The 26,590-nt window shown below is 33.6% G+C and overlaps 1 protein-coding gene across 1 annotated transcript; it reads right to left on the reverse strand.

Moving 5' to 3' along the window:
- Positions 1-9,344: 9,344 nt before the first annotated feature.
- LOC109249350 (rRNA-processing protein FCF1 homolog) lies at positions 9,345-10,092 on the reverse strand. The gene has a single exon (XM_053891243.1). The coding sequence runs from the start codon at positions 10,064-10,066 to the stop codon at positions 9,464-9,466; it is 603 nt and encodes a 200-aa protein (XP_053747218.1). The 5' UTR covers positions 10,067-10,092; the 3' UTR covers positions 9,345-9,463.
- Between the last annotated feature and the right edge of the window lie 16,498 nt (positions 10,093-26,590).

The following is a 26,590-nucleotide window of genomic DNA, read 5'->3' on the forward strand; positions in this document are numbered from 1 at the left end:
CATCCATCACTACCCATAGTTACAGGTTTTTTTCTTGTGATGAGAACTCTTAAGATCTATCCTCTTAGGGGTTGCCTGGGTGGCTCAGCTGGTTAAGGTCTGACTCTTGATTTCGGCTCAGGTCATTATCTGATGCTGGTGAGATCGAGCCCTACATCAGGCTCAGCACCGATGGTGTGGTGCCTGCTTGGGATTCTCTCTCTCCTCTCTCTCTGCCCCTCCTCTCTCTCTCTCTCTCAAAATAAATAAATAAAGTTTTAAAAAAATAAAAAAAAAATCTATCCTCTTAGCAACTTTCAAATATACAGTACAATATTATTAACTATAGTCACCATGCTATATGTTACATCCTCAAGACTTACTTATTTTATAACTAGAGATTTATACCTTTTGACCACCTTCACCCATTTCACTCACCCTCCACCCTTGCTTCTGGCAACCACTAGTCAGTTCTCTGTATCTATGAGCTCTTTTTTTTTTTTTTTTTTAGATTCCACATATAAATGAGAGCATACAGTATTTGTCTTTCTCTGACTTATTTCACTTAGTGTAATGTCCTCAAGGTCCATCTATGTTGTTGCAAATAACAAGATTTTATTCATTTTTTTGGCTGAATAATATTCTACTGTGAATGTGTATATGCATATTTGTGTGTGAGATATGTGTGTGTGTGTATCACATCCTTGTCCCTTCATCCACGGAAGGACACTTAGGTTGTTTCCATATGTTGGCTATTGTAAATGATGTTGCAGTGAACATAGGACATATATTTGTTTGAGTTATTGTTTTCATTTTCTTCCAATAAATACCCCGAAGTGGAATTGCTGGACCATATGATAGTTCTATTTTGAATTTTTCCAGTAACCTCCATACTGTTTTCCATAGTGGCTGCACTATTTTCTTAATAAATCTACTTAAGACTATAAATATTCTTGTGAGTACCCTTGGGCTGTTTCCCACAAGTAATTCTATAGAGTTTTATGTGTAGTGCTGGAATTTTTTACAAGCTGAATGAATAGCTTCTATATTCCTTATCTTAGAATTTTTTGAATACACACACACACACACACAAATATTAGTAAGTGCAGAAAATTATTTTTGATAAGGATGTGAAGAAGAGGAGAGAAACAGAATTATTTAGAGGAAGTATCAGAGTCCCAGGGGTGTTTTTGCTTTTGTTTTTTGTTTGTTTGTTTGTTTTGGTTATATGTGACATAAGGGACTTGAATGCATTTCATTGCTTGTGACTGAGTTGAGTTTTTTCTAGGAATGAAAAGAGGGATCCACAGCTAGAAAATCAAAACAATATAATTAGCTAAGTGCAACTGTCAGAGATTATTCAGGAAAACAGAAATTACCCTAATTCTATAACTCAGACAGAATTTAATGGAAATTACTGGTTATTCACATGATGGAGAACCAAACCAAGTAGAGTCAGGCAAACCAATACTTAGCAACTTGAGGAAGTCACTCTCATCTCTAGTGTAGAGGGACAAAGAGAAGAAAGAGATAATGTTACTAGAGATTGGTAATTGGAGTCAACAGAATCTAAAACCACAGTTAACCAATATGATGGGAGCTAGAGCCATGGGGAAGAAATAGCCATTGAAGGAGAAGCCACCCGATGCAGAGGCAGAAGGAGAAAAACCATGGCTGTTCCTGCCCTCCTGGGTGATAATCTGCTGGTGTCCTTATTGCCTGAACTATGAGAGCATGAATCTCTAAGTAATTACCCTGAATGAAAGAAGCCAGGCTAAAGAGCACATACTGTATGATTCCATTTATATAAGATTCTAGGAAATGAAAATGAAAATATACTGATAAAAAGAATGTCATTCATTCCCTTCCTCTATGTTCATCTGTTCTGTTACTCAGATTCCACGTTTGAGTGAAATCATATGATATGTCTTTCTCTGACTTATTTCATTTAGCATAATACCCTCTAGTTCCATCCATGTTGTTGCAAATGGCAAGATTTTGTTCTTTTTCATTGCTGAGTAATATTCCAGTGTACATAAGGAAAGGAAAAAATAAGAGAAAAAAGAGAGGGAGGCAAACCATAAGAAACTCTTAAATGTAGAGAACAAACTGAGGGTTGCTGGAGGGGAGATGGGTGGGGGCAGGGATTAAATGTATGATGGGGTTTAAGAAGGGCACTTTTTGGGATGAGCACTGGGTGTCATATGTAAGAGATGAATCACTGGGTTCTAGTCCTGAAGCCAAGACTACACAATATGTTAACTGACTTGAATTAAAAAAAAAACTCACAAACTACGAGATCATGACCTGAGCTGAAGTCGGACACTTAACTGACTTAGCCACCCAGATGCCCCAATATAGAATTAGTTTTAAACAACAAATAAATACTTCCATTGTCATCTAACTTAGATATAACAGCCATCAACATTTTTGTTTTAATTTTTTACTTATCTGTATTTTTGAGCATACTGCTTAGCAATTTGGGACAAATGGTAACATTGACTCTTCGGAGTTTCTAGGTCTAAAAACAGGAATAATGAAAGAGGAAGCATAGACTTCAAGCGTCTTCAAACTAATAGTAATGTGGCAAATGTCCAGAAGTCTCTTTTTCATGTCTACTTCTGTCTGGGTTTTTAGGGCCTAATCCTAAGCATGGAGTCATGCTGGTACTATATCTGAAGGACATTTAACAGCATTCATAGTCTACTGAGCTAGAAAAGTTTCTTAAAAGTTCAAAAATGTATTTTAATTCTAGTCTCCAAGTTTTCCATAATGACATTTGCAGCTGTATTAAAAATGATTGACTAAAGCTGTACCTATTCCTCAGGCTAGTCCTTGTTCTTGGTGAGAGAAATAACTTGGTGAACGTTGTTCAGAGCTGTAGCCCCACCAGCACCAGTATTCTGGTCAACACTGGGGCCAACAAATTAATCATGCTGATGAAATCTAGGGAGAATGTGTTCCCTGCTCTAGCAAGCACACTATTAGTATAGCTAACTATGACATGGAGTTGGTAATAGTGCTGCCACGTGTCTGCAGAACTCATTGGTGCTATCTGCAGCATCACACCTGGATGTAAAATTGCATGTCTTCCCTCCACCACGGGAGTACTTCTTTGAAATGTTTGTGCAATAGTTAAAATTAAAAAGAAAAAAGGGGTGCCTGGATGGCTCAGTCGGTTAAGCAACCGACTCTTGATTTCAGGTCAGGTCATGATCTCAAGGTTCAAGATTTCAAGCCCCACGTCGGGCTCTGCACTGACAGTGTGGATTCTGTTTGTGATTCTCTCTCTACCTCTCTCTCTGCCCCTCCCCTGCTCGCATGCACTTTCTTTCTCAAAATAAATAAATACACATTAAAAAAAATAAAATAAAAAAGACATGATTTGCAAATGGCAAGATAGAATTGTTGAATCATTATATTATACATCTGTTAGTATATAATATTGTTTGGTAATTACGCTTCCATGAAAACAAATAAAAAAAGAAGACATGAGGAAGGAGATCAGACATGAGCCTATGACAGAAAGCCATGAAAATTTTCAGTAAATACTTCTGTTTCCCCTATATTCTTGTATACACTCCCATACAAACATTGTATGCAACTATTTTAAATAATTATATAAGATAAATATGCAAATTATGTGTAGAATGAATTTGTTTCTTAGCTTTTTTATTGTTCATGCTGCTTAAATACAGAAGACATTCAGTTGAGTATTTAACAAAGGAGATTATAGTGATGTGGCTTAAATATTCACGTGTTCCTCCATATGTGAGTGAAATATATCCGTGTGTAAAATATATATAAATTTATATCTAACATAAATATATAAATAATATTGAAATATAAATACATCTAAATTTATATTGATATATATATTATATAAGTATATAACATATACATGTATATATTATTCTTACAGCTCTGACAAAATTTAAAGTAAAAAAATATGAACATAAACAAGTAAAAATAATGTGTATGTGACAATATGTACTTTATTTTTATTATCATTACTTAAACTCAGTGAGTTTGATATTCTGTTAAAAAATGAATGCAGTGCTCCAAGTAGATAAGTGGCTGTAGATTCACTTTGATAAATAACTAATATCAAAAGCATATTCCTTGATGTACTTCCACTCCTTGTCATATTACATATCTCACTTTTTAATGATATATGTGAAGCTATTTAAATGATCTGAATAAGTTCAAACTGGTGATACATATTAAAATTTATCATAGAACAAAATCGGGGCAAAATGAAAACTTTAAATGCTATCCATTTTTATACCTTTTAAATGCTATTTTATAGACTGATTTTATTTGCTTTTTGTTTTGCAAATAGGAGAAATGGAGATATGTGGTAGCTGTCAAGAACTGTGAAGAGGCGAAGGTTTTTATCCTTCTTGGAAGCTAACAAGTTAGCCTGTCGCACTTTCATGGATACTGGCAAAAAAACATGAGGCTCTTGGGTAAGAGACAAAGAACTTTATTCTCATAGCAGTAGTAGTTGCCATAGTACCTGCATTTGCAGTTTGCATCGCAAACCCCAGTAATCACAGACTGGTATAAAGAGGACCAGGTGATATCAAAACTTGCTGTGAGTTGCAGTGCAGAAGAGGAGCTTTGTGCTTAGGTAACCTGAATCTTGTATAGTGGGCAGTGAGCATGCCCTCCCCCTTGCTCTGAAGATGTTGTATATCTATGTATATCTATATCTATATCTATATCTATATCTATATCTATATCTATATCTATATCTATATCTATATATCTATATCTATATCTTTATATCTATATCTTTATATCTATATCTATATATGTTTCTATATGTATATGTATGTATATATATGTACATCTATATATGTGTATGTGTATATATGTATATCTATATGTCATGTACATCTATATGTATATCTATATTTAAATCTATATCTATATCTGTATCTATAGATAGATATCTTCTGAGGCCGTTTGCAACAAGACTTTCTTGACAAGATCGTCTGGAACAAAGGGCAACCAGTGCCTCACATGATAAACAGAAATGCAAGTGATCCATAGAGAATTGTCCCCTAGCCATTACATATTCTAATTAGTAGTTAAAGTCATTTGTACGGTTGATTTACTCCTTCTTAGACCTAAACCTTTGGTGAAGTAATATGAATGGATTTACTTGCAGAAGAGAAACACCTTTACAAAAACGTATTGTCTCAATCCATTTTCTCAACATCCATCTGGTGCATATTTTATTGGGAGAAAAATAAACAGCAGGACATAAATTAAAGTCCACATAAACAAATTGGGTTCATGTATTATATGTTTAAGTGACGATTTACTCACAAAATACACTTACTATTGTAAAGCTTATTCCAGGTGAGTTTCTCCAATGGAAAGTTAAGGCTTAAGCAAAATGAAAAAAGATCTTCTGTTTTTCCATTTTGTTTGTCAAAATAAAAGTCTGTGAAAACATCTATGTGCCCCCAAATTGAATTAATCAAAGATAGAAAAGATACATAAATGAACATAATAAACCTGGAGGGTTGGGAAAAATCTTCCTTCCTCTTATATTTTACACACACTTACCATTAGTATGTTACTGTTTTGACCCCAAGGTCCTAAGCTTTTCAATGGCACAATAATAAGCATTCATTTCCTTCTCTAATGAAACATATTTTATAGTCTCTAATATCCTGTGAATAAGGAATCAGTGAGATATAATAATACACGAATCCTTACCAGTGTTCTAATGGAAGTAACTTCTGGTTATAGGGACATTTTTGAAGTATTAAATATAAAATTATATTTAAAGATTTAACATTTAACATTCTAAGCACCGGGATAATCTCCTTACAAAACCCTGCAGAATGGTCATCATTACCTTAGAATTCAAAAGAAAATGTTTCTACTTGCATTTTTGAAACCACTAGTGTTTTAATAAATGAAGTTTCTTGTCAAGGAGGATGGGGGTTGCTTCTGGATTAGATAGTCTTTAAATCAACTCAAATCACAGATACATACAAAACTGCTAAAAATCTTCTGGTTATTATATCACTTATCAGAATGTGTTGACGCTATGTTTCAAAATCAAATATAGTCATATTAAAACTGCCTATAAAATAGTCCAAAACATATCAGCTCTGCCTCTAAAAATTCATGAGGGTGTAAAAATAAAAATACTGAATATGCCATCTAAGTTGAGATCCCTTATGATTAATTTCTGTTTCTTGCTGCAAGTTTATAAACATGCCAATAATTCCTGCACTACATTAAAAAATTCTTTCTTGTGAACTGACCATGGTGACAAGAATACAAAAGTCCGCATTTTTAAAAATATGAATTTGAATTTCTCCTTAATGTGGACATAAAAGCAGGCAGTGTCGAGAGTTGCATCAATCCTTCCCAACTGTCTCAAAAAATATGTGCACTGTTACAATAAAAACAGTTCACCAGCTGTTTATGTAAAAATTATTTGACGAAAAACAAGCATAGCCATATGGCACTCTAGCTCTGCTGTGGGAGCATGAAGAATAATTTTGCAGGCTGTAGTACATAATGGTCATGCTAAGTAGGGTGTCAACTATTGCAGGCACATTACATTAATAGTTAATCTGTCCTTTTATCCTCTAAGTACTTACATTTCTTAACAGCTTGTAGTTTGGAAACAAGTTAACAACTCACTGATTAAGAATTAAAATTTTGGAAATGACAAAATATTTGATGTAATATGGACATAATATTCATTTGCTAATTAAAGGTATTATTTAAATAATACATTAATTGGATGACAGGAATGTGTTAGGGGAGCTGGTTCTCATTTCGATCTCAAGTTCCAAAAATATAAATATGTTGAAGGTACTACACTATTGATTTGAAAGAAAAATAATTAGAAGAGGTATTTCATGTAAGAACCAAATTGGCATATTCACTCACATTCTTAGACTGTAAGAATTATACCTTACTCACCTTTATATTCTCTACAATATCTATAGCTGTGTCTTGCACATATTAAGCAGGTAATAAATATTTGTCGAATAGAACATTGTTAGAACAAAAAGAATTATAAATACCACCAGCAGACCGTCGAGTCTTTAAGTTCATTTAGCACTTCTGGAATACACTAGGGAATAACCCTCATCCATTACATAGAATGCATACTTGGATGTTTATTAGCTTATGAAACTCCAATATTTTACTCTCACACTAGTTTTCCTTTTTGAGTTGTTTACATATTGGGAGCTAGAGTCAACTGAAAGACAACACTGAATGACCTAGCTTTAATTCAGCAAGTTAGAGTACTTAATCTAAGATCTTAGAAAAGAGGGTAGAACAAAACGGAGAAGAAAAAAAGCCAGGTTAGAATCCAATTATTCACATTCTTAGTTTTGGTCGATACCCTGACAAAAAGATGTCCATTGGCATGTGGCTCTGTTATTAATAACTTAAAAATGTCAACTGAGTATCATGGTGACATTAATAACAGAGAAAGAAACCACAGCAGATATAGTTCTGTAAGAAAAATGTTGCAGACATAACATCTATTTCTAAAATGCTTATCCTTTGTGGTTTTCATAGTTCATTTGATACATGAATGTCTGGTTTAAACTCATGATCTATGTAATCCCCCCCATATCAATTCCCAAAGAAAGATGCTAATCTTTAATTTCAGAGATTTAGAACTCCACATTAAAGAATTTCATATTGGTAATGATTTCCTTGTTTACAAATGGTAAACACAGTTTGTGTGTAGGTGATTATGTCTCAAGAGACATTGGAAGAAGGCTTTGCTATGGGTACATAGCTCGTATTGGTTCATGGAATATAACAATCATAATAAGAAAGTTTTATGAAAATAACTTGAAAAATATTTGAGAAAACAAAGTCTTTAATTTGGTATAGAAACAAATAGTAAGAGTTCATGGCTTAATATTTGAATGATGGGACAATTAAATACTGCAATCACAGAGGTGTCAATATTTCAGTTGATGACAGTCACAATGAAGCAAAACTCACAAGACTATAAGAGACTCTAAGATATAAGATTATCATCCCTCTATGATATTAACATTTAAGAAAGATTAGACTTTTTTAGTTGAATTTGTTTCACATGTTACATAAAATTGATCAAAAAGGCAGTTTTCAGGGGCACCTGGGTGGCTCAGTCAGTTAAGCATCCGATACTTGATTTTGGCTCAGGTCATGATATCACAGTTAGTGAGTTCGAGCCCCACGCCAGGCTGTGTACTGACATTGTGGAGCCTGCTTGGAATTCTCTCTCTCTCTCTCTCTCTCTCTCTCTCTCTCTGACCCTCCCTCATTTACTCTCTCAAAAATAAATAAATAAATAAACAAAGAAACTTATAAGATTTTTTTTAAAAAGGCAGTTTGCCAGGCGTACACATCTTTTCATTGATTTTTACTATGGCATGTGATTAAAGTAACTGCTTTTTATCACTTTAAAAGACGTTTTTTTACAAGAAAGTCTGCTGCTCATTTGTTGACTATAAGAAGTAATATTTTTAGGGGCACCTTGGTGGCTCAATCAGTTAAGTATCCGACTTCAGCTCAGGTCATGATCTCACGGTTCATGGGTTTGAGCCCCATATCGGGATCTGTGCTGACAGCTCAGAGCCTGGAGCCTGCTTCAGATTCTGTGTCTCCCTCTCTCTCTGTCCTCCCCCATTCACTCTCTCTCTCGCCCTCAAAAATAAACATTCAAAAAGTAGTATTTTTAGTAAGATGTTAGTAATGTATATATTTAAGATTTCAAGGATTCACAAAGTACTTGAGAAGGCAATAATAAGAGTATCGAGAGATATGCTTATCCAGAATGAGCATGATAGTGTGAAGTAATGGGATATGATAATTGGTGAACAGAAATGATATTTTGTGAAATAAAAATCAGCTGGTGTTCAGAAATAAGAATACTTTTGAGGGGGAGTAGAGATTTCTCGATTTCTTGATTTCTAGATTAATTTATATATATATATATATATGAACATATTTTTAAAATATTCATTGTATGCTATTCAGACATTAACACAAGGCACACTTATTTTTAAAAGTAAGGAGCTGTCCCAAGAAGAAATAAAAATCACCCATAATTTCCTCTCAAGAGATAGCTTATCTCTGACTGACTTATTTCACTTAGCATAATACTCTCTAGCTTCATCCACGTCGTTGCAAATGGCAAGATTTCATTCTTTTTGATGGCTGAGTAATATTCCATTGTGTATATGTACCACATCATCTTTATTTTTTTATGTGTGTAATCATCTGATTTATAAAAAGATGCAACAAAATTCAAATGATACAAAATATCAATTTCAAAACAACATCAAAAGTGAGTGTATTTAACCATACTCAGCTTATAACAGAGCAAATGGGTAAGAAGGAGAATAATTAATGTTATAGCATATTGCTACATGAACTGGCAACAGAAAAAGTTGGTAAAGGAAGGCAGAGGAACTCTATCTTTAGAGTGTTAGAATTAGAACCGAGGGGTTCCATAATCATCTGGCATCTGCTCAATGTTGTACCTATAGTTAGAAATGTAAATGATGGGAACTCCAGGGATCTTCTGGATTCTGATCCTTCGTTTAAGGTCCCAGTCAACTGTGGCCACAATGTAACACTTATGCTGAGTTACTCTCTTTACTAGGCAGTCATCTGCATAGGTTCCTTTGTGTGTGCATGGCAATAGTTCAGATCTTGGATCCTTGGCGATCCTTAGAGCCACTCGATACTTTTGCCCCAATTTCTCAATTTCAGCCATTACACAGTCAGTTATACAAGGGATACACTTGGAATACAGACAGTCCATCATTGATTGTACTAAGTCAAGTTTGGCTTTAATGGAAAAGTTGATAAAGTTGGTATCAACCAGGATGTGGTAAGGTGGGCCCAGCTGTGTGTTATATTGGAAGAATAAGCAGGAAGGATGTTGGGGGACTTCTCTTCCCTTGCGTGCACTTGGATCTTTCTTTTCTTTCTTTTTAGGTTTCAATCTATCCTTCTTTTTCAGCCTCTGATCTCGGAGACTAAGCATTCGCTTCATGGTTGCATACTTTCTTGGTTTCTTTTGCTCCCCCATGTTCACGCCGCACTCTTGTTTCTTCCGGAATCCCACATCGTCTTTATCCATTCATCTGTTGATGGACATTTGGGCTCTTTCCATAATTTGGCTATTGTTGATAATGCTGCTATAAACATTGGGGTGCATGTATCCCTTTGAATACCATATAATTTCACTCATATGTAGAATTTAAGAAACAAGACAGATAATCATGGGGGGGTAAAAAAGAGAGAGGCAAACCAGGAAATAGATTCTTAACTGTAGAGAACAAATTGAGGGTTGCTGCAGGGGAAGTGAGCAGGCAGATGGGTTAAATAGGTGATGGGGATTAAGGAGGGCCCTTGTTGGGATGAGCACTGGGTGTTACATGTAAGTGATGAATCACTAAATTCTACACCTGAAACTAATATTACACTGTATGTTAACTAACTAGAATTTAAATAAAAATTTGGAGAAAGAAAGAAAGTAATTATATTCTCATAAGTGGAACATGTTGAATAGAAAACAGTATTAAAGTATTAACTATAAGGGATGCCTGGGTGGCTCAGTCAGTTGAATGTTCAGCTCTTGATTTCAGCTCAGGTCATGATCTCATGGTTTGTGAGTTTGAGCCCAGTGTTGGGCTCTGCACTGACAGCAAGGAGCCTGCTTGGGGATTCTCTCTCTCTCTCTCTCTCTCTCTCTCTCTGTCTCTCTCTCTCTCTCTGCCCTTTCTCTCCTGGCTCTCTCTCTCTCTCAAAATAAATAAACTTAAAAAGTAAAGAAAAATAAAGCATTAACTATAAGACAGAGTATATTAGATATATTTTTTAAAGTTTATTTACAGTGTTTTAAATGTTATTTTTAGTATTTGTTGCACTTTCCCAGTCTACATTCTTACTTTGCTCATTTATTTTACATACAGAATTTTATTTTTTTGTAGTTAAATCTGTCATATTTATCATTTATTTATGTTTTCTGAATTTGGGGTCATATTATAAAGGTCGTTCTTTCTCCCAAATGACCTTAATATTCTTCCACTGTTTTTTTAACTCTTAACGTCCGATATATTTACTAGGCAAAATCATAAACGGTTGGTCTATAGTTTGGATTTTGCCTGGAATTGTTTTTATTCACACAGTGGAGTTTTTGTTGTTGTTGCTTCAGTTCATCAGCGTGTGTGTTTATAAACTTATTTTTGAAGTATAATGTACATAAAAACAAAAAAAAATGAACTAATCATAGTTACAGCTCTGTGTATTTTCACAAAGTGAACACATCCATGTATCCGTCATCCAGATCAAGAAAAAGAACTACAGCAGAGACAGTACTGTGAAAAAAAACGTTGCAGACATGCCATCTGGTTTTAAAACTCCGAAGCCCCCAAAGTACCTCCTTCCAATTGCTATTCTTTCTAAAACATAACCACTCTCGTAAATTTTAAAAGTTCCAAAAGATAAGTTTGCCAGTTTTTGAACTTTATATAAATTGAAGCAATAAAATCACTGCTTTTCATATGATTATTGACCATTTAAATATCTTCTTGTGAAAGTGCTTATTTGGGTCTTTTGTCTATTTTTCTACTGGGTTGTCTCCCTTTTTTTAATGTTCTATAGAAGTTCTGTATGTTTTTCAGACATAAGAACTTTGTTGGAAGTCTGTGCTGAATTTATCTTTTCCTGCTTCTTGGCTTGCTTTTTCATTCTCCTAATAGTGTATTTCAATACCAAAAGTATGTCAGTCTATTTTGTCAGTTTTCTCATTTTTGATTATTATTTTTTTGGGGTCCTGTTTGAGAAATCGTTGCCTATTCCATGGTTATAAAGATGTTCTACCACATTTTCTTCTAAACACTACATTGTTTTAACTTTCACAGTTGGTATGCAATGCATGTAGAACTGATTTTTCTATTATATGTGTTAGAAATGATGAGTTATTTTTTTTCTCGTAAATGTTCATTTCATCCAGGACCTTTTACAAACAGACACTTCTTTCTCTACTGCATTCAGTTGTCATAAATCAAGTGGTCATATATATGTGGGTCATCTTAGAACTTTTCAGTCTTTTCTGTTGGCCTATTTTACTGTTCTTTTGCAAATACCATATTGTCTGCGTTACTGTGGTTTTGTAATCATTTTTGGTAGCTGGTGGTATAAGTTACCGAGTTTTGCTCTTGTTCAAGATTGCCTTGGCTGTACTTGGCCCTTCAGGTTTCTATACACATTTAGAGTCAGTTTGTCAATTTCCATTTTTAAAAAAACTGCAGAAATTTTGATTGGGAGCGCGTTTCATCTCATATTTAGATGGAGGAGACTTGACATCTTTAAATCATTCAGTTCTCCAATCAATGAATAATTATTTAGTTCATCTTTTTTTTGTATTTAGCTCTTCTTTAATTTCTCTCAGCTATATTTTGTAAGGACATATTGTACATATTTATTAAACTTATTTCTGGGTATTTTATGTTTTTAGGTAACTTTGTAAATGTTTTTATTAATCTCATTTTTGTTTATAAACCATAATATAAAGATACAGCCAATTTGTTTGTATCAATTTGTATCCCACAACCTTGATGTTTTTACTTATTAATTTTAAATATTTTGTCTATAGATAACTTTTAAAATTGTATGTAGAACCCTATATGGTTATTAATGACAATTAATAACCATTTAATTGTTTTTTTTAGATCCTTACATATTAATGTATATATTTATGTATGTGTTCTTGCTTCCTTACAGTAGCTAGGGTGGCCTTCAAAAGGTTAAATATAAGTGATGACAGTGTTATTAATAGGCCTATTTTGTCTTGTTTCTGATCTCAAGGGGAAAACTTTCAATATTTCACTATAACTAGAATGTTTGCTCTAGGAATTTAGATCCTTTTTATTCAATTCAGGAAATTTCCTTTTCTAGATTAATGGTTTTTATCAATAATGACTATTAACTTTTGTCAAATACATTTTCTTCATTGATATATGTGATTTTCTCCTTTTGGTCCTGTCATTTTTTGAGTAAAATATTTGATATTTTTAATGTGAAAGAAATCTTACTTTCCTGGAATAAACCTCAACTGATCATGATGTATTATCTTTTTTTACCTAGATTTATTTATTATTTATTATTTAATTTACCTTTTTATTTATCACTGTATTTAATTTTCTGATGATTTAAGATTGTTGCATCTGTGCTTATGAAAGCTAATTACCTATAATATTATTTTCCATAATGTCCTTGTCAAGTTTTGGTGTTACAGTTAGGCTACTCTCATAAAATGAATTGAGATGTCCCCTGTTTTTCTATTCTTTGGAAGTGTTTTTATGTAATATTGGGTTTTTTCTTCCTTAATGAAGCCATTTGGTCCTGGAATTTGCTTTGAGGGAAATTAAATTATTGATTCTGTTTAATTTCATTACTATTCAGATTTTCTATTTATTTTTATGTAAATTTTAGGAAGATGCACTTTTCTGGGAATCCATCTAGTTTAATAAGTTTTCTGTAGTACAGTATTTTGGATGTGTGTTGGAGCTGTAGTGATATTCCTTTTTCATTCTAACAGTGGCTTTCTTATGCTTTCACTTTATTTTTCTTGATCCCTCTTGCCAAGAATTTATCCACTGAATTAGTCTTTTTAGGGTATTCACTTTTAGTTTGTTGATACTGTATTATGTATTTGAACTCCATTTCATTGATTTTTCTCTTCTTGTTTATTTTGTTTTTTATTCTTTGGGTTTATTTTGCTTTTCTCTTGCTATTTTCTTGAGATGGATGCTATCTTTTGTTAACTTATCCATTTTTACCCTCTCCTCTTCTCTAAAATATGGCTTTTAAACTGCAACATTCCCTATAAATATATGTTGAGTATTTTCAAAATGTTATGCTGTATTTTTATTTTCATTCACTTCAAAATACATTCTAATCTCTGTTTTGTTTTTTTCCTTTTCTCCGTGGTTTGTTTAAAAATGTATTTTTCGGGGCGCCTGGGTGGCTCAGTCGGTTAAGCGGCCGACATCGGCTCAGGTCACGATCTCGCGGTCCGTGAGTTCGAGCCCCGCGTCGGGCTCTGGGCTGATGGCTCAGAGCCTGGAACCTGCTTCTGATTCTGTGTCTCCCTCTCTCTCTGCCCCTCCCCCGTTCATGCTCTGTCTCTCTCTGTCTCAAAAATAAATAAACGTTAAAAATTAAAAAAAAAATGTATTTTTCAATTTCTTTTTTTAAAATGTTTTTATTTATTTTTGAGAAAGAGAAAGCACGCGCGGGGCGGGGGGGGGGGCGTTAGAGGGGGAGGGGCAGAAAGAGGGGGGACAATTTCTGAAGCAGACTGCACTGACAGCAGAGAGCCTGATGCAAGGCTCAAACTCAGGCACTGTGAGCTCATGACCTGAGCTGAAGTCAGATGCTTAACTGACTGAGCCATCCAGGTGTGCTGTATTTATCTATTTCTAAAGTTAAGGGAGATTTTGATGTATTTTTTATTGATATTTTCACCTAATTACATTATGATTAGTGACTATGATTTTCGTTAATTCTCTGAAAAATTTTTAAAGTTATTTTGTGGCCTGGTATATATGGTTAGTGATTTTAAATGTTCCTTGTGTGCCTGAAAAAAATGTGTGTGTTGAATTCACTGGGTAAAATGTTCTCTGTATACCCTAAACATCAAATTTAAAAATCGTAAAATATTCTGTATTTTATAAATGTTTTACCTGCTTGATCTATCAGTTCAGAGAAGTATACTAAAATCTTTCACTATTTTTATAGATTTTTCTATGCCTTCTTATATTTTTGTCAATTTTTGCCTGTGTACACAGAATACATATTATTTGAGGTATAATGATTAAAATACTTGCATCTTCCCAGGAAATCAAACTTTTGATCATTCAGAAATAATCTTTATATCTAAAATTGCTTTTTTGCTTTTAAAATATATTTTATCTAATATTAATATAGCTATGCTTGACTTATTTTCATTGGCATTCACATGGTAAAACTTTTTCTAAGCTTTTTCAACATTATTGTATCCTTTTGTTTCAAAAAACTCCCTTGTAAATAGCATATGGTTGATTGTTTAAATCAGGTCCGAATCTATTTTCCTTTAATTAGCACTTTCATTACATTTCTTTAATAAACTAGTATATTTAGGTTTACAAATACTGGCTTATTATTTGCATTCATATTGTCCCAGATGTTTGATGAATCTCTTTTTCTCATTCTTTACATTTTTTTGAGTTGAACATTTTGTTATTTCTTTTTCCCCTTCTATGATATTTATAGTTTAATATTCTTTATTTCTTCAATTCCTCTGTCTCTAGAAATTACAACATGCACCACTGAATTACCAAAGACTAATATTTGTTGGTTTTTACCCTCTTCTTAGTAAATGTGGGAAATGTAGTCTACTTTAACTACAATTAATTCTGTTTTTGATTTATGTATATATTATTTCTGTGGGGTTTCATTCTTTAATTTTTAGCTCTGGCAGCTATTGTTATTTTTATTTCATGTACTCTATGTTGATTCAGATTTAATCATATTTACAGTTTTGCTTCCTTCCTGCATCTCAAGACCTTACATTTAGGATTCTTTTTTTCAGCTTAGACACACTGTATTTTTTCCTTTATTGTGATATGGTTGCTGAAGGATTATCGTGATTTCTCTTTGTCAGTCTATGTCTTTATTTCCTGTTCATTTTTGAAAGGTATTTTTATAGAACATTTAATACTATGTTGGTAGTCATTTTATTTTAATACTTTGAAGCTATAATTCTATTGGCTTCTGGATTTCATTGTTGTCACAAAGACAGCTACCCTTTAAACTGTTGATCCTTTAAATGTGATACTCCCATGAATTTTATAAAGATATTATTTTTTGCTTTGATTTTCCACAGATATATTGTACATATTCTTGAATATCTTTTATCTTTTGTGGGTTTCATTGGGATTCTTGAATGTATGGGTTGATATGTTCTATTAGTTTTAGAAAATTTATAGCCCTTTTTTAGTTACATTTTCTTTTTCTCTTTTTCTGAACTCCCTTTAAATGAATTTAAAACCTTTCATTGTATTCTCTCTTAGCCTTTCTTCTGTACTTCATTTACTTTTTCTCTTCCTGATTCATTCTGTGTAGTTTCTTCTGACCCATCTTACAAATCACGATAGTTTTGTTTTGTTTTGTTTTTCAACTGAATTAAATATGCCGTAAAATCTACCCTTTACCTTTTTAATTTTGGTCATTGTATCTTTTAGTTCTAGAATTTCTGATTGGTTCTTTTTGAAATTGTCTTGTTACTTTTTACACTTTGCTGTTTCTTGCTGAATAGTTTAAGTTCAGCACTTACCTCCGTGATCATGGATGGCATAGCTGATTTATAGTCTCTGTGTGTCGGTTATATATGGTATCTGTTCTTATTGTGGGACTGTCAATCATCGTGTCTCCCCATGTACTGGGTTATTTTTTATTGTGTACAGATGATTTGTTTGGATACCTATTTAGACATTTTATTGTGTTCTGGACATGGATATGATGATTTTATGTATTTGTGCCTACAGCTTCCAGGGAACTTTTTCCCCTCTACTGCCAAGTGTTTGGAGGCATTGGTAATCTAAAATCACCATAATCCAATTTTAGAGTTTGAGATTTTCTAGGGACTAGACGACCTAAAACTGCTTTGGTCCATGCAAGGGCAGGTTTCTTTCTGGTTCATGGTTAGTCCTAGTTTACAGGATCCCAGGAACTAACCTAAATGAAGGACAGGTTACAAAACTGTTGTACATCTTGGCAGGATCTGAAATTAAATTCATCTTTTGATCACTTAACCTTTCAGACTACGTCAGCCATTGTTGGCCTCTTAGCCACCTGCAAAGGGTCACATACAACATTGCAAGTATTGCTTTCAACTCTGAATTTCTGTCTTCTCCAAGATATTGGCTTTCTATTTCCTCATCATATTTTTAGCTTTCTGATTATATGTTTTCCTTCTTCTCCAGATTATTAGGTATGTTTTTTGGGATGCAGGTTCTGGATTATGCAATTTACCAATTCAGTAAACTTTATACGGCTTTCTTAGTCATTATCTTATAATATTGACACGTTAAATTAAGTGTTGACAAACAGTGTGTGTTCTGTTTCTACTTAGGTTTCCCTTGCCTGTAAATTCTCCAGGGCAACGACGAAATGCTGTCTAGAAAATGCAGAAATTGTGAGTTTAGCAAGGATTATATATTCAATGATATCTAACAAAGTTCTTTGCAAGTTACTTTTTTTTAATTTTTTAAATGTTTTTGTATTTATTTTTGAAGGAGAGAGAGAGACAGAGCATGAGTGGAGGAGGAGCAGAGAAGGAGAGGGAGACACAGAATTTGAAGCAGGCTCCAGGCTCTGAGCTGTCAGCACAAAGCCCAACGCGGGGCTCGAACTCATGAACCACGAGATCATGACCTGAGTCGAAGTTGGACCTCAACCGACTGAGCCACCCAGGTTCCCTTATTTGTAAGTTTCTGATAGCCATTAAGTTGTTTGCTTTGGTTTTCGCTGTGAAAAGATTATTTCGAGGTTAATCCTTTTAAATGTAAATATTAAAATGTATAACTTAATATAAAGATTAAGCAAAAAGTTTAAACACACTTGGCTGTTGGCAAAGTGGATGGTTATCCATGTCTGTCCCTAGAAAATCATACTAGACACCATTCTAAAAGCAACTCAAACAAACAAACAAAATACTGACATACTGGCAATCCTGCACCATGTTACACTTATTAGCTAAGCATTTAATCTCTTTACTTAACAACTTTTATTAAATATATGTCACGTGGCAGGCACCATCTTATCTACTAAGGAGATAGAACATGCTGTCCCTGTTCTCAGAGACACCCAAGTCCCATGATAATAGCTGTTCAATAAAGAGATACTTGTGTAACAGTATGGTGAGTTATCTGGTAGAGACAATGACATAAGTCTTCAGAGTGCTGAGGGTAAAACGATTGGTGAACAACAGCATAGCTTTGAGAAATTGGCATGTCTTTCCCTTCATCCCAACTAAGGATGTGCCTATAAGCCAATTCCATGTCCAATTCCACCTTTCCTCTCCATTCTGTTTCCCAGGGGACAATGCATCATTCCTAGGTTTTCTCCATTACCGCATGCCTCATTTGTAAATAGAATCCCTAAATGATTCAAATAAAAGTCTTGGGCAGAAATGGCATGTACATATGTGGAAAAAAGAGGTATTTGAAAAATCACCTAAGAAAGAATAATGCATAATAATGCATTTTATGCTTCAAGGAGATGCAGCGATTGTTTCTTTTTTGTGGCAATCTTACAATCGTCAAAGTAACTTTCAAATACACTTCTGAAATATTTCAGATTTTATTTCCTTCCACGTATTATGAGAAGTTACATGCTGACCCCACTTAAAAAATTACTGATTAAAAAACTGTAATTCGTGATATTTAGTTTATTATTATAATACATAATATCATAAATCCAAATTCTCTCAAAATTGAACCTTCAAATAAAAGTAAGTTTTCCGAGGTAAACTAACTTACGGTATTACCTCTGTTCAAAGGTTTATGAAGTATGAGATGATTGGGCAAAAAATCATCCAAAGTCATAATTACAAGAAAAGACTAAAATATGAGTTGAAAGCAGAGACATCAACATTTCCTTCTGCTCCTCTTTATATCTAATAATTGCATCATCCAACTTAAAAAGCACCTTAATATCTAGTAAATGAAATAACATTATAAAAAGGGAGATTCACCAGTTTGTATATAATGATTTGTGTACCTTAATTCTCAACCTGAAAGTTTAAAGTGAATTGTCTCACACATACCAGAAAAATCATTTAGCTTAATCCTGTTTATGTCTAGTAAACAATATATAATCAGTAGTAACAAAAGAACACTTTATGAGGCCATGAGTGTTAGAAAACCTTTCCTACTTTAAAAGTATGTATTTTCATCAAAAGCCCTCAGGATATATGAGTAAACACAGAAGTATCATATAATAAAAAAAGTAATTCTCTACCACATTCTTTTTTTACTTTTAATATGTGATCCTATATTTTTAATATGCTTTTCTTAGATTAGTCATGTTAACTTTTTAAAAGGCCCATTTTCATATTTTATGGGGAAGGCAGACTGAAATTAACAAATGGAAGTGTATTTTAAAATCAGATTCATTTGCTAATAATTTTTGATGAAGAGTCAAAAGAAAGTATCATGTAAGAATACATGGATAGCTGGATTATCAGCATTGTTTAAGTGAATTAATTTTGTTTCTTTATTTTTCAGCACAGGATTACAAATAATTTAGTTTCATATCCCTTTATTTATTGAGCTAGATTCGTTTTGCATCTGTACTTTCTTTCAAACATTCGCCTTTCATCTTTATTTAAATAATCAAAGACTTTTGCTAATATATCCAACTTATCTAGGACTTAAAGTCATGTCTCTGCTTTCAACTTATACTTTCAACTATACTATAAAACACTGAATTTGCATCTCTGATTCTGAAACCATACAAAGGTGATGTTCCTACTATATTTTTTAGCATTGCTCTGCTAGTCCTAGCCTATGGAATAATGTGGACAAACAAAATGAAATATAGCTATTGGGAAGTAGTAAAGAAAATTATATTGCTTGCAAAAGGTATTATTGTCTAGACAAAAACTCAGAAAATTATCTGAAAAAAATTATCATGACTTAAAATGCATTTTATTACTGAGAGCAAAAAATGAGTAAATATTATGAAAAATTCTATATATCATCAAAAATACTATAGAAATATAATGAAAAAAAACCACTCCATCCATAACAATAACAAAAAATTGGTAATATTTGGGTATGACTATAAAAAATGAATGTGAACTTCATGAAAAACTCTATACAACTTTATGTTGAGACCTAAGGACTTGAGTAATAGAGACTCATATCAGGCTTGTGATGGGTAAATTTAAGTGTCAAGTTATCTGATCAGGTTAATTATAATTTCTGAGTATGTCTGTGAGAGTGTTTCTGAATGAGATTTGCTTTTAAATTGGTGGACTCAGTGAAGTAGTTGTCCTGTCCAGTGTGGGTGGGCATCATCCAATCAGTTGAAGACCTGATTAGAACAAAATGCAAAGCAAGTAGGAATTCAGCTTTTTACCCACTTGCCCTCCCCAAACTTGCCTCACTGCATGAGCTGGAACATCTCATCTCGTATTCTCTGGCCCTTAAACTGGGATTTATACCATCTGCTCCCTTGGTTTTCGGGCCTCAAGACTAACTAAATTATACCACCATTTTCCAGGGTCTCTGCTATTATATATTATATATACTGTATATAAATCATAACAAAATTGTCAGTTAAGACGACTTTATATTTTTAGATAAGGTGATTATTGGTAGGTAGAAAGCCAATGAGCTCAGACTGATAGCAAATTCAGAAGTGCCAGAAGTGAAAGCTAACACCACAAATAAGCAGATCTTCTCAAGGAAACCCTGGGAAGACTAAGCTAAGAGTCAACAACAGTCTAAGCCAGGCTGAGCTGTGGGTCAATCCTCAAGATAATTATTTTAGGAAACTTTATTGATAACACCCGGGATGTTTGTGCTCCTCTGTCTACGGCTCATAAACACAACAGCTGGCTTTATTGAATTTTGCCCTCAGAATGAAGCCTACGAAAAATTCTAGATAAAATAGTCTGTTCTGGGACGAGGTTACTAGTAAGTATTTTGTGACTTGGGAAGGAAGCTAAACTGAAGTTGAGACAGTCCTCGAGGGGTTATGAAAAGGAAGGTGGTGGACAAAAACTAGAAATATTATTCGTGACTTTCGTTCTCATAGTAAAGCTCTTTGGTTTACCAATTAGAAAGGAAGACTTTGGGCCTGTTTGCCTGCTCACCATCCATATAGATGTCAATAAGTGCCACAGAGTAAAACATGTTTACTTCTACAGAATCAGTGGTCAGACTTAATTATGGAAAAGTTCTATTGGAGAAATATGGCCACCACCATTGTGGAACCCAGCATGCTGTGTACCGATGCCAATTAATGCATTACTTCATTTACAAATATTAATAGATCAACATTTATGACAGTACACTTGAGGAAAACACAAAACGTGAAGAGACGGACAAAAAAAGAACAAACAGAATAACAGAATTAAAGGATCAAAAAATTCAGAGGAAAAATAATTCAAAGACAATAAATTAAATCTAATTCACATCCTCGGAGACAACTGAGATTGCTTCTGTGACACAAGAATAGTTGGCCATGAAAACAAGAAGATCTGAGATGTAAACTACATTTTTGGAAATTTAAAATTCAATGGACTGAGTAAATTATAAATGTACATAACTTATGTTTGAATTGTAGATCTAGAAAACTCTCAGGATAATTGAGACAAAGTGAAGGAAAAGTATGAAATGGTAACTCCAGAGAAAGGAAGAACTAATCAACTGAAAAAAGAATTATGGAAGGATATAAATGTTTAGATATAAAGGGTCCATTTGCTTCCCAGTAGGATAAATAAAATAAGACATCACTTAGAAAATTTCATCATCAACATTAAAAATAAAAATCCTACAGGGGTGCCTCTGTAGCTCAGTCGGTTAAGCGTCCGACTTCGGCTCAGGTCATCATCTCGCGGTTTGTGAGTTTGAGCTCCGCATTGAACTCTTTGACAGCTCAGAGCCTGGAGCCTGCTTAGGATTCTGCATCTCCCTCTCTCTGCCCCTCCCCAGCTCGTGATCTGTCTCTCTAAAATATAAACATTTAAAAAATAAATAGAAATTAAAAAACATAAAAATCCTACAGATTTTAATAGAGGAAAAGAAGTTTTATTTGCAAAGAAAGAAGTGTAGGGAGGTAACTTTTCATCAAAACTACAAGATGTTTTCACTCTTATGTGGATCCTGAGAAACTTAACAGAAGTCCATGGGGGAGGGGAAGGAAAAAAAAGGAGGTTAGAGAGGGAGAGAGCCAAAGTATAAGAGATTCTTAAAAACTGAGAACAAACTGAGGGTTGATGGGGGGTTGGGGGGGGGAGGGTGGGTGATGGGTACTGAGGAGGGCACCCTTTGGGATGAGCACTGGGTGTTGTATGGAAACCAATTTGACAATAAATTTCATATTAAAAAAAAGCACAAGATGTTCAAAAAAATGAAGCAGTATCTTTAAATTTTTATGAAAAATATTTGAAACTAGAATTCTATACCCAGTTATATCATTCACCAAGGCATGAAGGTAAAATAAATATATATTCAGACACTTAAGAACAGAGAAATGTAATACCTATGAAAAAGTTGCCCAAAAGACATTTCAGCAAAACAAGATATCCAAGAAAAATGGCAACACGTAATATAAAAAACACTGACATCAGAGTATGACCTAGAAAATTAAAGAAAATTAAAAATAAATTTAAAGGAAACCCATTAAATGTGCATTGTATTTTCTTTTCCTTTCACAGAAAATAATAATAGATTCAAAGACTGGTCAGTTGTACTACTTAATCTATGATATACATTTGGATATTTCAATGGAAAGTACTGTTTATTGCTTTTTTATGCTTTAATGTCAACACATAGAGAAAGTCTTTTAAAATTATAGAGAAACGAGTGTAAATGTTATAAATGTCACATCAAAAATACATGATGAACAAAAATTATGAAGTATGGAAAAGAGGGGTACAAAGGAGGAAACATATTAATTATAATTCTCTCTTTTAAAAACAGGGTGTTATTGGGGCACCTGGGTAGCTCAGTGAGTTAAGAATTCAACTTGTGACTTCAACTCATGTCATGATCTTACGGTTTGTGGGTTCAAGCCCACAATGGGCTCTGTGCTAACAGCACGGAGCCTGTTTGGGATTCTCTCTCTCCCCCTCTATCTCTGCCCCTCCCCCGTTGTTCTCCCTCTCTCTCTCTGTCTCTCAAATGAATAAATTAAAAAAAAATAATAAAAATAATAAAAATTAAAACAGGGAGTTATTTTCTAGAGATGAGATATTAAGAAATGCAAATTCAGGCAGATTTAAATTAAAAAACAAACAAAAAAAAAAAACCAAGACCACCAGAAGAACTAAAAATAGTCTGAAGACAGGTGGGAAGTAATGTAAATGTCATACATCCTCTACTTCCATGGAGAAGAGACAATAGAAACTGTATATATTTTATATTTGGTAAATAAAACTATTTTTGAAGTTAGAATGATAATTACCATGAGAACTAAACTCAGAAACCATTGACTGTGGATGACTCTAAATTGTGTGTGAGTGAAAGGAAGACAGTTTTACTGTTTTTATTTTAGTCTTTTCTGTAATAATTTCTTTAACATGTACATTTATTATCCTCATAATAAAACATAATTTGATAAGGTTTGAACCTAGATGTATCTAAAACTATCTTAATTAAAGTGTATACCAGTCCAATGATGAACAAATGTACTATGACAAAGAAAGAGAAGTTCCTGACACAGACTAGAAGAGTTGTAGGGAAAGGAATTATTATTAAGTAAAAATTGCCAGGATACTTAGAAAAGTAATAAATAGAGACCTATTTTTCATGAAAAATATACAAATATTCATATTTAGCATGTGAGGAAAAATTTTCTATACGTGAGCACAGTGGGAGGTGACAGAATGGTATATATTGTTAAATGTAATTATTTTTAAATACCATAAAAAGGGCAAATGTAAACATATGAAATATATTTTTGTCCAAATCAGTAAAGGATGCTGTCATTATCAAAGAATATTTATAAAGCAACAGAAACTAACTTTCATGTAAATAATTGGAATGTGAACTCACAGTTTATGAAATAGGGATGACCAGGAAATATATGAAAAAATATTCAGTGTCAGTAATAAATGCCACTTAGGAACATTGGATTAGCAAATTTTAAAGTTAAAAACACATTTTCAGCAATGAACATTCTTTTGACTTTTTGTGGGTATGTATATGTAAAAGCATAACCTTTTTGAAATATCCATTTACAATGAATATTTTAAGAGCCTTAACAAGGGCATTTCCCATCAGTCCTGTGAAATACAAAGAAATGCAGTCAATGACATGCACAACATAACCATTATGTTATTATGCTAAAAATTTATAACAGCAAAACAACAGAAATAGCGTCTCCAAGAAATGAAAATGTTTAAATAAATTAAGAAAAATTAATTTTCTTAAGAAAATTGAATGTGAAGAAAGGATTAATTTGCTTAAATTTCACTTGGGAGGTGTCAGCCCAGTGCAGTGGGGGTAAGGAAAAAAAAGGAAATGAGTTAAGATATAAAGCAATGTCAAACAGTACATTCCTGCTTTTGCTGCTGGTTCAGCTAAGCCACAAAGAGATCAAATAGCTCTGGAGGCATGTTCACTTAGCATATGAGACCTCTCTTGAAGGGTAACCAATCCTGAGAATAGCCCACTGAAGACAGAAAAAAGGGGTACTTATATGCCCTGCTCTCTTCTGTTTCTTATTTCCTATTGGCCAAAGTTGACCTAAGGGTAGCTAATCCCCTGCTAATTTGGTGCACACTCTGGAAACTGGATACTGCTCTTCACAATGTACTGTTTCATGCAAATTCAAAAAAGGGAGGAAGGAATAGCTTGTCCACCACCCAAGAAAGTGAAAGAAGGAGATAGTCCAAGAAATATGAAAAAGCACACAAGGTTGGAGTCTCAAATTATCATGGAACCCATATAATCTAGTTTTCTGAGAATAAAGAATAGCATAGAAATAGTCATGGAATAACATTTAATTTTAGAAAAGCAGGGGGAAATGACTATATGTTGTTAGGAACCCAAGATGAGATAGCAATATGAATATTCAGAGAAATTAATGGATATATCAATAATCTAGAAATAAATTTACTGCCAATAAGTTGCTTTCTGTGTAAGGTGATTTTTAGGTTAGGGTTATTTTTTTCGAAATAGTGGCTGCAATGTTCAAAAAAATTTACTGTGATTTTCTATTAGTTTTAAATTAGAGTGAACAAATACATATATAAAAAATGTAAAGTTGTTACAATGAGATTTAATTTTACTCAATTTTAACAAATTATTTTTTAGTATACATATCAAATTTCAGGAAACTTTGGACACCAGAATAAAAACTCCATGAGGATGCATACAATATATGGTTTAAAAAACCAGTTGATGTGACATATTCCCTTTCCATCATGTCAGATTATTTAGGCAGTATGTTTTGAATAAAGCTCACCACATAAATTATCTTTGTTGGTTTGGCATATTAATTGATAAAATGAGAAATTACTTTATATTTGGGGTCCCAAGAACTTTTAAAAACACAAAATAAGATCATGTGTCAGTTATAGCTATGCCTGTATTAAAATAATCCCCAGTCAAGGGGCGCCTGAGTGGCTCAGTTGATTAAGCATCCAACTTTGGCTCAGGTCATGATCTCATGGTTTGTGAGTTCGAGCCCCATGTTGGGCTCTGTGCTGACAGCTCAGAGCCTGGAGCCTGCTTCAGATTCTGTGTCTCCCTCTATCTCTGCCCCTCCCCCACGTGCACACTGTCTCTCTCTCTCTCTCTCTCTCTCTCTCAAAAATAAATAAAAGATTAAAATTTAAAAAAAAATAATCCCTGATATTTAAATTTAGATTATATAAAAAGACTGGAGAAAATTCAAGAGCATTGAATAAAGGCATATCATGACATAATTTACTTCTAGATGATGAATGGGAAAGGAGACCAAACATTTTAGTGTTTTTGTAGTTTAACCAAATCTATATTCTTTCATCTTTATTCTGACTAGATTTACATTAAACTGAGCTTTTAAAACAAAACAAAAGCTAGCCTTTTTGCTTAGATGTTTTTGGAATTGGATATAAGAATAATTCTCTACTGTCAGTAAAATCTTCTAATGTCTGGTTATAGCAGTATATTTTGTTGTGTTTCTGTTTGATTTGTTTTCTGAAATTTTCTCCAGCACACCATGAGGTAATAGTCCTGAAATATGAGAAAAATGAATGGGTGACAAAAAGAGGGGTCATAATAATAATAGCCCATATTTAAAGAACACTATCATTGTCAGCCATAGTTCCCAGTGCTCATACACATTAGTAACACATTTAACATTGAGAAAACTCTATGAAATGCATAATGTTATTGTCATTCCAGGGGCGCCTGGGTGGCTCAGTTGGTTAAGCATCCTAACTTTGGCTCAGGTCATGATCTTGCGGCTCATGGGTGCAAGCCCGACATCGAGCTCTGTGCTGTCAGCACAGAGCCTTCTTTGGACCCTCTGTCCCCCTTTGTCTCTGCCCCTCTCCTGCTCATCCTCTGTCTCCCTCTCTCTCAAAAACAAAGAAACATTTAAAAGTATATTATTGCCTTTCCCATTTTACAGATGAGAAGCTGAGGCAGAGAGGTCAAACAGCTAGTGAATGACAGATCCTGGATTTGAACTAAGGAAGGCTGGCTCCAAAGGCTGTTCTGTTAACCATTATAACACATACTACCTTTCATTGTCACTTAAGCAGTTACTGGAAAATTAAAATTATACATTGCATAGGAAATATTCTGCCGTGAAGAATCTCTCTGACTTTTCTCTGGTGCAG

The sequence above is a fragment of the Panthera pardus genome, unplaced genomic scaffold (genome assembly GCF_024362965.1).
Source record: "Panthera pardus isolate Hobbes unplaced genomic scaffold, ASM2436296v1 HiC_scaffold_27, whole genome shotgun sequence".
NCBI classification, from domain to species: domain Eukaryota; kingdom Metazoa; phylum Chordata; class Mammalia; order Carnivora; family Felidae; genus Panthera; species Panthera pardus.